This window comes from Pogona vitticeps, chromosome 3, assembly GCF_051106095.1.
Source record: "Pogona vitticeps strain Pit_001003342236 chromosome 3, PviZW2.1, whole genome shotgun sequence".
NCBI classification, from domain to species: Eukaryota; Metazoa; Chordata; class Lepidosauria; order Squamata; family Agamidae; genus Pogona; species Pogona vitticeps.
In genome coordinates this window covers 49327354-49343161 of record NC_135785.1, presented here as the reverse complement: position 1 = coordinate 49343161, position 15808 = coordinate 49327354, and the positions used below count along the sequence as shown (strand labels likewise).

Below are 15808 nucleotides of genomic sequence, written 5' to 3'. Positions count from 1 at the left end.
ACCCGCTGGGCCCTAAAAGCTGGTGCAGAGATGTTGGGTAGAGGTGCCCCGCAGTCGCCATCTTAGAGAGATGCCCAAAGCATGTTAGGCAAAAGAGATTTTTTTATTTTATTTATTTTATTTATTTTATTTATTTTATTTATTTATTTATTTATTTATTTATTTATTTATTTATTTATACCCCCGCCTATCTGGTCATTTCGACCACTCTAGGCGGCTTACAACATAAAAACATAACAAATATAACAAATTTTGCAAACGTACACCAGGTTGCGTTTCTGTAACAGGGTTTTTCCTCTCCCTCTGAAATAAACGGGGCTTTAAAAATGATATTTGACTGGTTCGGTCAGTGCTTTTCCCTCTGGCGGAACTTCGTTAACATTAACCTGGAGTAAATTAGAAATGTATGCAGAAGCTGGAAGCGAGCCTTGAATCTTAACGTTAGGAATATCTTCTTTTTTCTTTCACGCATGATTTCTACTAAAAGAAATGTGGAGAAGAAAGTTTTTGAAGTGGTAGCCATGTTAGTCTGTGTGAGCATACAGTATCAGACAAGAAACAAAAAAAACCACGAAAAACGAGAGATGAAAATGTGGTGGCAACCTTCAAGACTAGCTGCTATATTTTAATGTGAGCTTTTGTGGATCAAGTCTCCTCCGTCATAAGAGAGAGACTATATGGCAAATATTTATATATGGCCCCAGTGAAAGGGGATAGAGATGGACAAATTGACAATGGTTGGTTAGTGTAGAAGACACACGTTGCAAATTGTGTGAACGAGTGGGGCATTTCACACTTAGTAACGACTTTAGATCCTTGATTGGTGTTCAGTCCTTTTAAGTGTTTTCCCCCCTTTGAAGCCTTGTTCTGTATAAAGTGACAATGGTTTTGTAGTAAGGGAACACCGGTTTGTGGATAACAACAGCAGAGTTTATTTAAGAACCTTTGATATTTAACCCTTTCAAATGGGTTCCCAGCATTCCTTTATATTTTATTTCAGCTGTTTCCTTTTGAAGTATTGTTCTGTAGTACTGTATTTATTTTCCAGAATTGCAACTTTCAGATTCTATAAAGAGTGTCCAGGTAGACTGAAATGTCCTGAAACAGGTTTCTATGTCTTGTCAGTTCTGATGTCTGATTTATGTCCATTAATTATTTGGCACAGATATTGTCCTGTTTTTCCTATGTAGAATGTAGAGGAGCATTGTTGGCAAAGGAGGGCATAGATCAGAGGGTAGTCTAAGGCTGAGATGGACCACTGCTCCATTTGTCACAATGGACAAACCTTTACTAAGCACTCTCCATTTAACTTGTGCTGGGTTGCATGCTAATGATAGTCATGTTTTGTTTATTTTACTTGAGCCCCATTTGCTTCAAAAACATGCTTGTTCTCATATTTTCCTCCTCATAACACTTGGGTGTGTGTGTGTTGTTGTTGTTTTCCAGATATTGTCCATGGCCAGTAGCCAAGTGTGCTGAAAGGAAATGGAATCTAACATCTGGAGGACCATGGGCTCCCATGGAGACTCAGGCCAATAACTTAATATGTTTCCACTAAATGGAAACTCTTATCAGTATAGTAATGTGGAATTGTCTTACTTGTATAAACTGTGGTTTTGCACAAGCTGGGATCTCCATTGAGAAAATCTGCCTTCCACTTGCCAGCAGCAATATTTGCAAAAGCAGCATGATCGTACCTTACTGCTGTTTTGAAGCTCTCTAGGACACTGGCCTCGGAGTTCAACTCAGAGATCAGCCTATTGAGTGAAAGCAGCTATTTCTGTCTCCCTTTGTGTAATTAAGGTTCCGTAGTGTAGCCTAGACTCGGGATATTCAGTGGGACTTAATGCCACGTAAGTCAATAGGGTAACAGTCATAAACATTTTGTTCCTTTTAAAAATTGATCTATTTTGAAGAATGTTTTTAAAATGCTATTCTCCAACTGGGATGAGTGGAATAAATTAATTTAGGTTGATTTACCAGGAAAGTGAAGCAAACACAATGACTTCCATTATTAAACCTACATCACAGAGCTGCCATGAAAGACAGAATGAAATTAAAGTGTACTCCAACTATCTTTTCCTTATTTAGGTCAGATACTTTCTATGTATCTTGTCTTTCTGAAAAGTTTCATTTATTTCATTTGTCTGCCTTATTTGACCAGAGTCCTGTTACTTACATACACTGGTGTAAATCAAACTATGTAAACGACAAGAGTAATTTGACACACGTTAAGGAATTGAAGCTCGTATTTCTTGTCATGCTCCAGTCATGTGATCTAATGTGCAACAAAAAATACAAGTCTTTACTCCTTAATGAGTGGCAATTTCCTGCTATGAGTTATGTATCTGGCTTTTGCTGACATGGATAAATATCAGGATTCTGGCTGCCATTCTTGGGTTATTTATTTTAAATATTTTCCCCTGCTTTTCTCCTCTAAAAGAGCCCAAGGTGGCTTGCATCATTAAAATATAGTATTTAAAGCTAACAACAATAGGTATACAAATACTAAAAATAATAAAACGAATACCACACTAAAAAAACATAAGCAATGCCAAAATAACATTCATTGTGTAAGCTACAACAATCCATTTTAAAAACACTGCATGGCAGCCGTTCAGTCAGGGAAAATTTGCCTGAAGAAAAAGGTATATGCCTGCTTGTAGAAGGACAAAAAAGATGGGGACAGCCCCCTCTCATATATCTACCAGACACATCTGGGAAGGTAGCAGGACCAAGATAAAAGCCTCTCTTGATTATCGTAACACTCAAGCAGGATCATAAAGGAAGATATGTACAGTCCTTGAGATAGCTTGGGCCCAAGCCGATTAGGGCTTTATAGATTAGAACCAGCACTTTGAATTGTGCCCAGAAACAACTCGGCAGCCAGTGGAGCTGCTGTAACAGGTTATGCGATCCCTGTGACCAGCACCAGTTAGCAATCTGAATGCTGCGGCTCACTGAAGTTTCCTGATACTTTCAATAGCTGCATGTAGAGTGTGTTACAGTAATCCAGACAGGATATAACTAAGTTTTGTGTCACTGTGGCTAGATTAGACCTCTCCAGAAATGGGTGTAGCTGGAACATTAGTTTTAATTATGTAAATACACTGCTGGCCAGTGCTGAAACCTGGACATCCAAATTCAGATATGAATCCAGAGGCACTGCAAAGTTGAGCATCTTTGTTTTCAGAGGGCAGCATGCTTGTTCCTTGATCTGCCTTTTGACTGACCAGGAGCACCTCTGTTTTATCTGGATTTAGTTTCAGTTTATTCATCCTCATTCAGTCCATTACTGACATCAGACAATGTTGGGCCCTTTCTCGGCACAATTCAGAGTGCTGGTTCTAACCTATAAAACCCTAAAGCCAAAACAGTTTCCTCAAATTTAGATGGCAAGGAGAGAGAGAGTTGGGTATCATCTACATACTAGTGACCCCAAGCCCCCCGTCTCTGGACAGTCTCTTCCAGTGGTTTCATGTAGATGTTAAATAACATAGGAAACATAACAGAACCTTGAGGGACTCCACAGTCCAGTGGCCAGGGTGTTGAACAGGAGTCCCCCAGCACTACCTTCTGGGTTCTTCACGAAGGATAGAGCCACTGTAAAACAGTGTTTCCAAGCCCCATCCCACAGAGATGGGCCAGGAGGTCAATTGTATCAAAAGCTATTGAGAAATCCAGCAGAACCAACAGTCCCCTTTTCCCCATGGCCAGTTTCTCTAGAAGCTGCTTCCATGAGAGGGTTGGAGAGAGGTATATCTTGCCTATTGCATATTTTATATCAGGGTCTCCAAACTATGGCCCACGTGCCACATCTGGCCTGCCTTGCTGTTTTATCCAGCCAGTTCTGTGGGCAGGGGAGCATCCATGCATGCGTGTGGAGGCATCTGTAGGGGGGTTGCATGCATGTGTCTGCATGCGCAGGTGGGCAGGGGTGGGTGCAGGCAGGCACATGTTCCTGTTCCTTCAGTCCTCTAAGATTTTGAAAGTATCCAGTCTGGCCCTCAGGGTAAAATGTTTGGAGACCCCTGTTTTATATGGATACCACTCAGCCATGGAAGCTCACTGGGGATGGGGAACTAGTAAAATCATTCCTTAAATATCTCACTTACCTTGAAAAACCTTATGAGGGTTGCTACAAGTTGTTTCTGACTTGACAACACATAACAAACATAAAGAAATAAAATGTCAGTTCCATGCTTCTATCCTGACATTAATAGTTTAACAGTGACCCAGACTACCTCTGAAAGACTTTTCTTCCATTGAGACTTTTAGGCAGAATGTACAGTAGGTATCCATCTTTTAAGGATGTTTTAGCTGTGGATTCCTGTCATTGTAAATTATTGGATTATGTGACTCTTAGGAGTACTGCCAATGCTACAGTTTTATTATTCTGTGTTTGCTTTAGTGGTTGTTCAGAGTCTGAATATTTATTTCATTTTATTTATTTAAGAACACTTTCATATGGCTTTTAATTAAAAAAACTTTAAAATGTTTACAGTAGTAACATATAGTAAAACCAGTAGCTCAAAATAATGCAGGAAAATAAAATTAATTAAAAACAATTAATTAAAAACCAGGGTAACTAGTAAGCAGAAGAACAATTAAGAAAAAGCCCAAGTAAACAATTATGTTTGTACGACAGAAGAGACAGCGATCCTGTCTAATTTCACCACAAGAGGGCATCACAAGACACGGGGCCCTCCTTTGTACCACAACCAAATGAGCTTCCGTAAGTGAAGCCTTCCTCTTAGGTTGGAAACCATTGCTTAGAGTGTAAAGACTGAAATAGCCCATATGGGGAAAGATTTCCTTGATATGTAAAACTTTGATCTTGGCTCAGTACTGAGCAGTACCTAGTGAGAGACTCGGCTGCTGTATTCTGCACTAGTAGCAGCATCCAAACCAAGCCCAAGGGTAGCTTCCCAGAATTCATTACAACAGACAAAATACAATACGACTCCCTTATTCACAGGATTCACTTATCCACTGTCTGAAAATATTAAAATAAAAATCTTCAAAATACATATTTTTAACAATGAAGTTACCAGAACTGGCCAGTAGATGGAGCCAGACACCATGCTACATAAAGCATTTCATATTACAGTACTGTATTTCATAATGCTAGAGCTAAATCCAACAGCATCCCCCAGCTGGGTTCCTGCCACTGTGGGCAGAGTAAAACCCCATGCAAAATGATTCTAAACTCAGAAATAACCTATGAATAGGGCCTCTGTCTTTCCAGGAGCCAGTTTTGATTAGCTATCATGCAAACCGTCACAGCATCCAGGCACAGCTCCTGGTTATGTGAGCGTTCACAGTTTCAAAATGACACAATCTCTCATAAAATACTGTATTCTATATAAGATTAAAAGTTATGAGATAATAATTGTCTTTAAAACTGCACAGAGGTGTGAAACTAAAGTGTAACAGGCAGTTTACTAATAAATCTTCCTTCAGGAACAGCAAATTGAAGGAACTTTCTCTAAATGTAACAAAAAGAGGATGACCTAAAACAGCAATCCTTCCTTGATGATAAAATAACAATTTGTATTTATATCTTGCATTTAAAAAATTGACAATGCTAAATCATTTAAGGTAAAATAAAATGTCAGCTTAAACAATCTACGCCTGGTTAGCCACTCTGGGGAGAGAATGCTGGTTTGATCTAGCATGGCTGGCTGTTAATCTTTTGCTAGCCCCATCTTTTTGAAATAAATGCTGTTGTTTAGTCATTAAGCCGTGTCTGACTCTTTGTGACCCCATGGACCAGAGCACGCCAGGCTCTCCTGTCTTCCACAGCCTCCCGGAGTTTGGTCAAATTCATGTTGGTAGTTTCGATGACACTGTCCAACCATCTTGTCCTTTGTCGTCCCCTTCTCCTCTTTCCTTCACTCTTTCCCAAAATCAGGGTCTTTTCTAAGAAAATTTCTCTTCTCATGAGATGGCGAAAGTATTGAAGCCTCAGCTTCAGGATCTGTTCTGCCAGTGAGCACTCAGGTTTGAGTTAAATAGCAAGACTTTATTTTATGCTGTTTCCAAGAGATGACCATATTAGAATTCTAAAAGAATTTCAGAGGTAAAAAGTTCCATCTGTCTGGTGGAATCACTAGAGTCCTGGTTGGTCTACTTTTTGGCTTTAAAAATTGTGAACTCTCAAGCTATGTATGTGCACACTTGAAATCAAGGTCCAAATTGTAGAGAAAATCTTTAAAACAAGTGGTGAATGTGTGATTGTGCAGACAGTGTTAGACATAACCCTAGCCAGCATCGTTGGTAGTGAGGGGGTACCTGTTTACAACCTCTTGTGTAAAATGAAGGTTCCAATTCTACATATGTTTATGTGGGAGAAAGCCCCACTGTACAAAGCAGATTGTCTATGTTTTTCATTCTTCCGTCTGGTTTGTGTTAGTCTGCCTTTCACAGTCTAATACATACTTGTCATACTATTCCCTTTTAAATGGGAATACATGCATTTAAAAGGTGGGAGTCATAAGGTAGGAGTCATATTGGGATTGAAAGGTTAATCATTTTTTAAAAGACCTAGTTTGTATGCTGTAGGGACAGCTGCTTAACTCTGGAATCCTAAACTGGTGTGCAGTGCAATCTGAGACATGACTACCCAACTGAGTTGAATGGAACTTTATTGCTGGTAAGTAAATACAGGACTGCAGCCTAAAATAATGTATTGATAGGAATATTTGGGCTGCCACTGGATCCCTGAGGATTGGCAAATGTTCATTTCCCCCAAGAAGTAGAACAGTTAGTGCATGCAGTAGCTTTTGTAGGAATTAATGATATTTCTAATTTTTAATAGGTGGGGAAAGAACACCATTTCAAGGAGCATGACTCAGAGTTTATAAATAGCTCTCTGAGAGCTCCACAAAAGCTGGATCACCATCTTGCACAGCAGAGCCACAATACATGACAGTTTAATGGGTGTTTAGTACAATAAATGGCTGATGCAAGTGTACCATAAAGCATGTACTGCTCTGCAGGAAATTCAACCACTTTGATCTTTTGGCAACATGCAGTCTAAAATGGAGGTGGAGAGCATGTTCCCCCCCCCTTACTGACTACTTTGAATCTTGACTATTACAATATAGGCATTTATTTGGTTATTTTATTTAATTACCCTGCCTTTCTCCTTAAAGAGAAGGATGATGGATACTGTAGTCCAGCAAACTTTGAGGGCCACAAATTCTCCAGCCCAGCCTAATCAGTCATTGGGATCAAATGGCACCACCAATATTAGCATCTCCAGGTTTGAGGATGCAGACAGTGTTGAAGGCAATGCAGGGAAAGGGCAGCAAGAGAACTCTACATATAGCGACGATATCTTCCCTGGGAATTGTTGAATAGCTGCATTTTACGTACCATGTTCTAGCATGGATTTGATTTAAATCACATTAATGCCTGATTCAAGACCTTCACTGAGAGGGAGCCTACTAACTCTTTATACCTGTGCAAGTTTCTTCATGAGGCTGATAGATCTCCTGCTCTATTTGGATAAATTCAGTGCCTTTCATAGTTGTAGATTTAGGTAATTGATTCCATTGCCAAAGGACTCACATGGTCTTTTCTTACAACATTCAGCCAGAATCTTATTACCTTGTGCTTTAAACCCAGTATATCTGCTGCAGCCCTCAGGGATAGTGGGGGGTGGGGGGGAATGGACGGACTTTGTTCTCTTCTCTGTGATAGCCTTCCGAGGAGTATTTGAGGAGTCTTGTTAATAGTGTTTTCTGGTTAGCTCATTGAGTTGGGTACCTGGCTGTGGAGACAGAGATTAGGTCTTCAATTCCTCAGTGTGCCTTCTGGGAGGAGAGCCAGTCTGTACAGGTTTGGGCAAGCTGCACGGCCCCAGAGCACCCCCAGAAGAAGAGAATAGTAAACCACTTCTGAGTACAGTACTTTATACTGTACCTGGAAAACCCTGGAAAGGGTATCCATAAGTTGGAATAAACTTGATGGCACACATGTTCCCTCTTAGGTTTTTTGTTATGCCATCTAACTATATCAGTTCCTTCTATTTTTCTGAATGTTACTTGTTTTCCATACTACTGGCCATACTGTCCGAGAGGTTCTGGAAGCTGTAGATCAAAAAGGTAACAGCACTAAAAATTGAAAAGATGGGTGGGTGTCTTATGCCGTGAGTTGAATTCCCCTTCCCTCAGAAATTAGGGTTCTTTATGACTGCCTTTAAAACCAAGAAGATAGTTTAACTAGGATTTTTTTGGGGAAAGGAATAATTGGATTCAACTTTCAAAGTTGTTACAGGTTATGCTGTGCAATTTTCCAAGCCAGGTATCTCCCATCCTATACCTGTATATTTTACAGCTTTGGGGTAAATGTAGAATGTTAAACATAATTTAGAAAATCAGTCCACCAGCAATTATAAAGGTGGCTCATATGGAAGCATTTCAAATTTTTAAGACTTAGAAAAAAAACCCTGAAAACTTCTGTACTGTTACATAGTTATTAATTTCTCTGCTGAACTGGAAAGTGTAGATCCAACATGGTTCTTAATATAACACTGGATTCACGCATGACCTAATGTCTAAGATTTCTTTATAATAGTTATTCAGAAGTAGGTCTCATTTAGCAAAGGTCATCTGCAATTTAGTTAGACTTTCCTAAGTTGGATCTAATATGTATTATTTATTCAGTACGATGTAGCCTGTATTATAATAAAAAATACATGTACATATGTGTTTGTGCTATAGGTCCCAGAATGTGAAACCTAAACAACAGCAATTTGGTATGAATACTAGGGAGACCCTCAGTGTATATATCGTACAGTTATTTTGTTTTAAAGCAGATTACTTAATTTTAGTTAATGAAAATCTGACTGAAACTAGCAGTATCATCTTCAGTCGCTAGGTAGTAGACATTCTTTAACCATTGGGGAGGAACCTGCAAACAGGCTTGGTATGATGCTTCATTCTTCGGGTCCTTTGGATACTTCACGCTAGACCAGAGAGACAAAAAGGGGGAAGAGGGGGGAAAAAGTACCAACTGAAGTCCTATTCCATCCCCATCCCTGGACATGAACAAGAATCAAGTGTTATAGATAAAAGCAACATAGAAATAAAAAGTAAAAAAAGACAAAAATGTGGTGGCACCTTAAAGATTAATTTTTATATTTTTTAATGTGAGCTGTCATGGACAAGTCCACATCATCTTATGTCTGATTAATTGGACTCATCCATGAAAACTCACATTAAAAATGTAAAAGTTAGTCTTTAATGTGCCACCACGTTTTTATCTATTTTTACTTTATATTTCTATTTTTCTTTTACCTATAATGTGAACTGTTACTGCATAATGAAGCCACTTCTACCTTGATCTAAACCTTCTGCATTGACAGTCCGCCCCCATGCTCTACAACTGCACAGTCAAGTGTGATACCTGGTTCAGGGGAGCATTGACATGGAAAGGCTGAAAAACTGAGTGGGAGCAGGTATCTCTTTGCAAATAAAATTCAGAGCAGGAAATTGTGATGTATCTTGAGTGGGCAGGACCATAATGAGTTTCCAGAAATGCTGAACTACACAACACAATCCACCCACCAGGCATCCATTATCCTAGAAAGGGAGTAAGAAATGCTGTTTCAACATTTTTTGATCCACACAGTCCAGTTGTACAGAATGCTTCAGTCTGCTAGTTCCCTTTTGGTTTACAAAACTTACAATGATAATTGCAGCCTTTTCAATCCATGTAGCAGGCTGTCTAGACTAGAACACTAGATCGCAGCCTTGGACTGCAACTCCCAGAAACCCTGGCCAGCACAATTGGTAGTGAAGGCTTCTGGGACTTGCAGTCCAAGAACACCTGGATTCCCAAAGGTTGAGAATCGCTGGTCTAGAGTGAATGCCAAACTAAGGAGAAGCTATCTGATTTCCCCCCACCCCCATGCCTGTATTCCTGGCATATGCAGGACATATAATACTAAGAAACTGGGCTAGTATCTTTTTCTTCTTTGTGGAAAGTAATAGCTCCATGCACAGAGGATTCTACTGTGTGAATCTCCAGTTTGTAGATATGCAAATTGGTGGTCACTTGTGGCTATCACCCTTATACAAATAGAGGGGAATGAGAAACCACATGCAGAACTGTTCCCCAGCATGTTCACAGCAAACAGGATACTAACCCTGGGTAGCAGCACTCTGGTTGGGACCTTAGATAGATAGGTACATTCTGTTCTGTAACTCTTCAGTTTCATATCTGCCCAGAGATCATGGAATAGATGTAATTGTAATCACACATATCACTGACAAAGTTGGGGACAGGACTCTTGCATATGGCAACCGTTTCTGTTTTTGGAGTGCTGGCAAACAAATCTCATGCTTGTGTTGTGTAGGATTATTTGGAAATGGCTGAGGGCTGAACAAGGGATCTCTGCTCTGTATGTATGTTAGCAACCATGTTTATAGAATGCTGCTGCATTCTATAAACATAGAGTGTGTTCTATATTGTAGCTTAAAACCATCAAGCATTCCTGACAGCTGGATCTCCATGGAAATTTAGCACACTGAAAAGAACACAGCTATTTTAAGAACTGAGCTAAAGTTGAGAAATGTGTCTATGGGAAACAAGCTGCTTCTGAGCACTCTCAGTAATTGAGTGGGGAAATAAATGGGATAAATGAACTGGCGGCAAAAGCAGCAGTGGAATTTGATCCTTGGAATGGAGTTTGCTGTCAGTCAGAGATGACTACTTTGGACCAAAATCAGCCTTTATGTTGCCTAAGTTGGGATCCAGTTCATAAAGGACTCTAATATTTGGTTGAAGAAAGGATGCAATATGAACGATGACTGTCGATAACCTTTATTTCAGATGAAAGAGTAATACTCTGAAGGACTACTAATTAGTCACAAGACTATTACCTTTTTCAGGCTAATCCGTTTTTTTTTAAAAGCAACAATTAGTGGCATAGAGAGCCCTTGGTCCAAATATAAGAAAAATTTGTGGAGCAGACCGAGAACCTGTTGAGTCCAGCATTCTGCTCCTATAGTGATCAATTAGATACTTATGGGAAGTCCACAACTAGTACTTCCACTTATATTTTCCCAGCAACTGTATGCAGAAACATTCTATCTCTGATACAGGAAGTAAATTAAAGTGAACATGTGTAGCCACTAATGCATGTGTTCTGTGCCACAAGCCACTTCTGATTTGCAGTGATCTTCACAGTGTTTTCAGAGTATGTGAGAGATATTCAAGGAGTGAGCTTACCATTGTCCTGTTTGAACCCATGTCCTCTGAAGTGTAGTTTAGCTCTCTATCCACTACAGTGGCTCTCTCATGCCTTTTTTTAAGGAGCAAGGTGGGGTAAAAATATTTTAAATAAAATAATTAATAAATCATTGATACACATTATAAATTTGACCCATCCCCTTTTAAGACTATTCAAGTGAACTGCAATTGTCACATCTGGTCATAGCAAAATCCACAGTTTTGTATACTGTATGAAGTAGTACATGTTTTTATCTGCTCTGAATACTATAAGAAACTATAACTGGTGGTTCTTCTTGTAAGATTCATGATGCATTCTGTTCTGTAACTTCAGTTTCATATTTGCTGACAAAGTAGGAGGTAATAGCTACAGGATGTCTTGTGGGTCAATAAAGGATCTTATTTAGGTACAAACATTTATGTCTTTCCTCATGCTGGTTTGGAGAACAGAAAAACAATAAAGAGATAGAATGAGCTGAGCAACAAGCATCCAAGTCTGCACTGAACTAGTGCACAGGAAACAGACCATTCATAAACATTTGTTTTTGTGTTTTATAAAGAATTAATGCTTTTTAAAAATTTTAATAACAAACAATGAAGAACAGAGAAGATGACATTATAAACTGCAGTTTTATCACAAAGTTGTGGATAAAAGTGACAAAGTCACCTAAAACAAAGCAAAGCTTAACATATCTGATCTCATGTACAATGAAGTCAGCATGAATCTAAGAAAAATGCCACTAAAACATCCTATACGACGTTCTGCTTTACAAATAAATTGACATTTAACCAGCTAGAGTGACAAATATCTAGTGGTTACTCTAATCTAACCTTCCTTGCCTTTGCACTTAGGAAATGTTTTGTACTTGAGTGTCTCCCCTCAGTCCCACAGGGCTCATCCACACATCGGTAGTTTTCCAAGTTATTCCTGGTTTTATGCTGCTTCTCATTATGTTTAGCATTTTAAAATGGAACATCCTGATATTTACATCCAGTTATGGGAGGATCATTTTTATTAGATTTTCTGGACATTCTGGGATATACTGGTACCTCCAGTCCACTCATATTTTGCAACTGGTTTCTGAGAACTTGCCCTATCCTTTAGTGAATCCTCCTATTTGCCATTGTTCTTCACCTTAACTCTGCCCTCTTCACGCTCTTCCTCCTGTTTTAGTAACTGTCCACTTGCCCTTTCACTATGTCACACTGCCCTCCAGATCTGTCTACATATTTCATTGCATTACAGACCTTCCTTTAAAAATGGTTTTGTGCTATAGTGGTTGATCAGTAGTTTTGGGTTGTATGCCATAACATTACTATTACTGCTACCCACTTAGTACCTTAGCACAAATCTAGTGGTAAAAGAAGGATTCTAATACACAGAGTTATGAATGTGGTGGGGATCACAAAATACATGGAAAGAGGATGTGTTCCTATTGCTGCTTCTCAGTACTCTGTACTGTACCTCATATAGAAGAAAGGTGGTAGAAGAAAGAAAGGGAAGATGAGCTGTTGGTTGGCATAGTGCTGGTGATGAGCTTCAGAAAAGGTGCTGAAATGCTGAATGGAAATATCAATCTAGAAGACATATCCATAAATTCCACAACTCAACATAACTATATGGGTAGAGATGAGACCAGTACAAAGCTGTACAATGCAAAACAAAAATTAGCCACTGATGTTTCAAGGTGTACACCTACCCCACCCCAAAAGTAAGGTTATTTGTCTCATGTTCTCATAGTTGACACCAGAATAGCTTGTTTCATGCAGTCAGTGGAAAAAGTACTGGCACATAAGTTCACTTATTGGAAAACAAATGCCTTGAGTGCATGAATCCATTGTGTTATCAGTTAGGAAAATATAAAACTAATTGGAAAGGAAAACCTGGTAGCATAGACCTTGGCCTCAAAGAACACATTTTCATAAATGCAGAAAATCCATTACTAATAGACCTTGTTCCCAAAGGATACATTTTCTTTCATGTTCTTGCTGTGTTCCTGTTAAAGGACAACAATTACAACTTGTGGATCTTCCAAAAAAAAAAGCATTAAATGATTTATGCTTTTTTAATCTGTACAGCTTTTGATCTCTGATGTCTCGCTGAATGCTGGTTTAAATTAGTCTTGCATTATATTTCAGAAGATACATATTCATATATGGAGATTCCCTCTTTTTTTATAACATTAACAAATTCATAGCTCTCTGCACCAGACACAAGGATATTAACATGAAACCTGGGAAATGTCCATGTTGATTCCCTTCAAGACTCTTCCAAGGATCTAATCCGTGGTATTTCTATTCACTGTAAAGACAAAAATAAAATCTTCAGCTTGTTTATGGAATAATTAATATAAAGGTAACATTGCTCAGAATTGCAAAATGTACATCTTAAGCCATATAAAAATAAATGGTATTTGTACTGGCAGAGTGCAGTAATTAAGTAGCAAACTTGTGGCCACTGAATAGGAATAATTATTCTGAATAGTAATTAGGACTAAGAAAAATGTACATTTTGTTTTCTCAGGGAATCCGTTTGGGAATGTAGCAGAAAAAAGGTCGATAACTACAACTCCCCAAATTGCCCAGTGAAAGAAAGAAAAGTACACTGATATATACCATAGCACATGAACATCACTCAGATTCCCTTCGAAAACAATATGATAGATTTGTATTCGCGAAGGCTTTCACGGCCAGGATCTAATGGTTGTTGTGGTTTTTTGGGGCTCTTTGGCCGTGTTCTGAAGGTTGTTCTTCCTAACGTTTCGCCAGTCTCAGAGTGCTGTCCTCTGAAGATGCCGGCCACAGAGACTGGCGAAACGTTAGGAAGAACGACCTTCAGAACACAGCCAAAGAGCCCGAAAAACCCACAACAACCAATAGGATAGATTACCTAAAGGGACAGATGCATGGGTGAAGTCTGAGAGAAGACAGGACAGAGAGCAGTTGGAGAACTTCTCCTATTATGCAGTGAAAACTATTGCACTTTGGTCCACCAGTCAGGCTGATTTGCTTGTCTGGCCAACTCTTGATTGGCCAAGGTTTCCTTCCCAACCAACTCTCTTCTGGCTGGCTGGATTTTAATCCTCTTCAGCTAGATACCCTGATACAGGGCTCCATGGGATTCCAGGAACATTGCAGTTGTCTTCTTGTGAACTCCAACCTCATGGAGACCACAAATTGAACCCAAGATAAGAGAAGTCTGGCCTAGTTTCTTTGTATTGCTCCAGCCACAATTACAACTGTGCTTCTCTTCTAGACAGTTTAATAAGACTTTAGACAAGAAATTTTTGTCATCCCCAAATCTATTTGCAGAGGGTTCTTTCCCAATACAATAATAGCTCTTTCATATGTTTCTTCTCCTTTTCTTTGTATGCATGGCTTGAAGAAAGATCCTCTTTCTTCTTCCCTCAGATCATTGTAAGAATTTCTGTTCCCAATTGTTTAGCTCCAAATGCTTGAAGTTTTACCCAGTATATACAGTAGCAATCTAGATTTTAGAACCGTCTCAGCCTTTCGATACATATCTGCTATAATTTCTGCTCTTCTACAATACTGTCATAGTGTACTTTTGTTTATTGGATGCCCAATAAGATTTCCCTGTTGAATATTTCTGTGAATGAGATTTAATTAGTCCAATCTGTGTTAAGACATACTATTGCCAGAGTTTCTTTACAGATGTGTATTTATCAGAACTTGTATGAGGCGTAAATATATGTAGAGTACTTGGTTACGACTCTCTAAGCATATTTTCAAGGTACATTTCCAACTACCATTTGAAGCAATGGAGATACCTCTAACATCATACTGTATTACGCTAGTTTGCAACCTCTTGCTATCAAAAAGCTGTGGCAAAAATAAAATGTGTTTTTCATGCAGGTCATAGGTGATTATCCAGGGTCTCCACCTGTGAGATTTCAGATGATTCAGGTCTGAAACTCTGAAAAGCACAATGTGTAGACAATACTGAGCTAGACTGACCAAGGCCAGACTAGGGTTTTCAACCTACCGGCACAGTTGTCCTACTGACACTCCCATCTTCACTCTGGTGCTTTCTGTGGTGTGGAAGTTCTGAACTCTCCCGATAATCTCGTCCCTTGGTGCTCTGCATGTCAAGCACTACTTGGCTTTTTGATGGAACAGGAGGTTTGCTGTGCCCAGCTTCAGATCTCGAGAATTTGACAGGCTTTTTGAATAATGGCACTTGGGGATCTAAGTTGGCACAGGATTTCTGCCTGTTATGAGTCTTTTCCTCAGATTGGTTGGAACAGGTATAAGAACGAAATCTAGATGAGGGGCCGAGGAAGGGTGGGGAGGACTGTTGCTTTAACGAAGATTTGCTGCTGTCTCCCTCCTGTAACTTGGCGATAGGGAAGCTCTGCTCAGGCATAGGTGGGAGCTCTTTCCGCGCCATCTTGAAGAGTTCCTGCTCCCTCCGAGATGGTATCTTGTCTTTGGATTTTGTGAAGTCATACAGTGGGTTGTCAATCATTTCTAGTTTTGTGTACATATCTTCTTGGAGCAGTGGTTCTATCATGCTTTTCCTCACTTCTCCATATCTGCAGTGGTT

General features: G+C 39.3%; 1 protein-coding gene across 4 annotated transcripts in view; it reads right to left on the bottom strand.

Annotated features, from left to right (window-relative positions):
- Positions 1–11775: 11775 nt before the first annotated feature.
- INPP5D (inositol polyphosphate-5-phosphatase D) overlaps positions 11776–15808 on the bottom strand; it is an 87861-nt gene continuing 83828 nt past the window's right edge. For all 4 annotated transcript variants that reach the window (XM_020787423.3, XM_020787425.3, XM_020787426.3 and 1 more), the window contains exons 27-28: positions 15248–15797; positions 11776–13543 (exon numbers count right to left, since the gene is read on the bottom strand). In XM_020787423.3, coding sequence (XP_020643082.3) covers positions 13541–13543; positions 15248–15797 — 553 coding nt within the window. In that variant the 3' untranslated portion in view covers positions 11776–13540. The remainder of the gene's footprint in view (positions 13544–15247; positions 15798–15808) is intronic.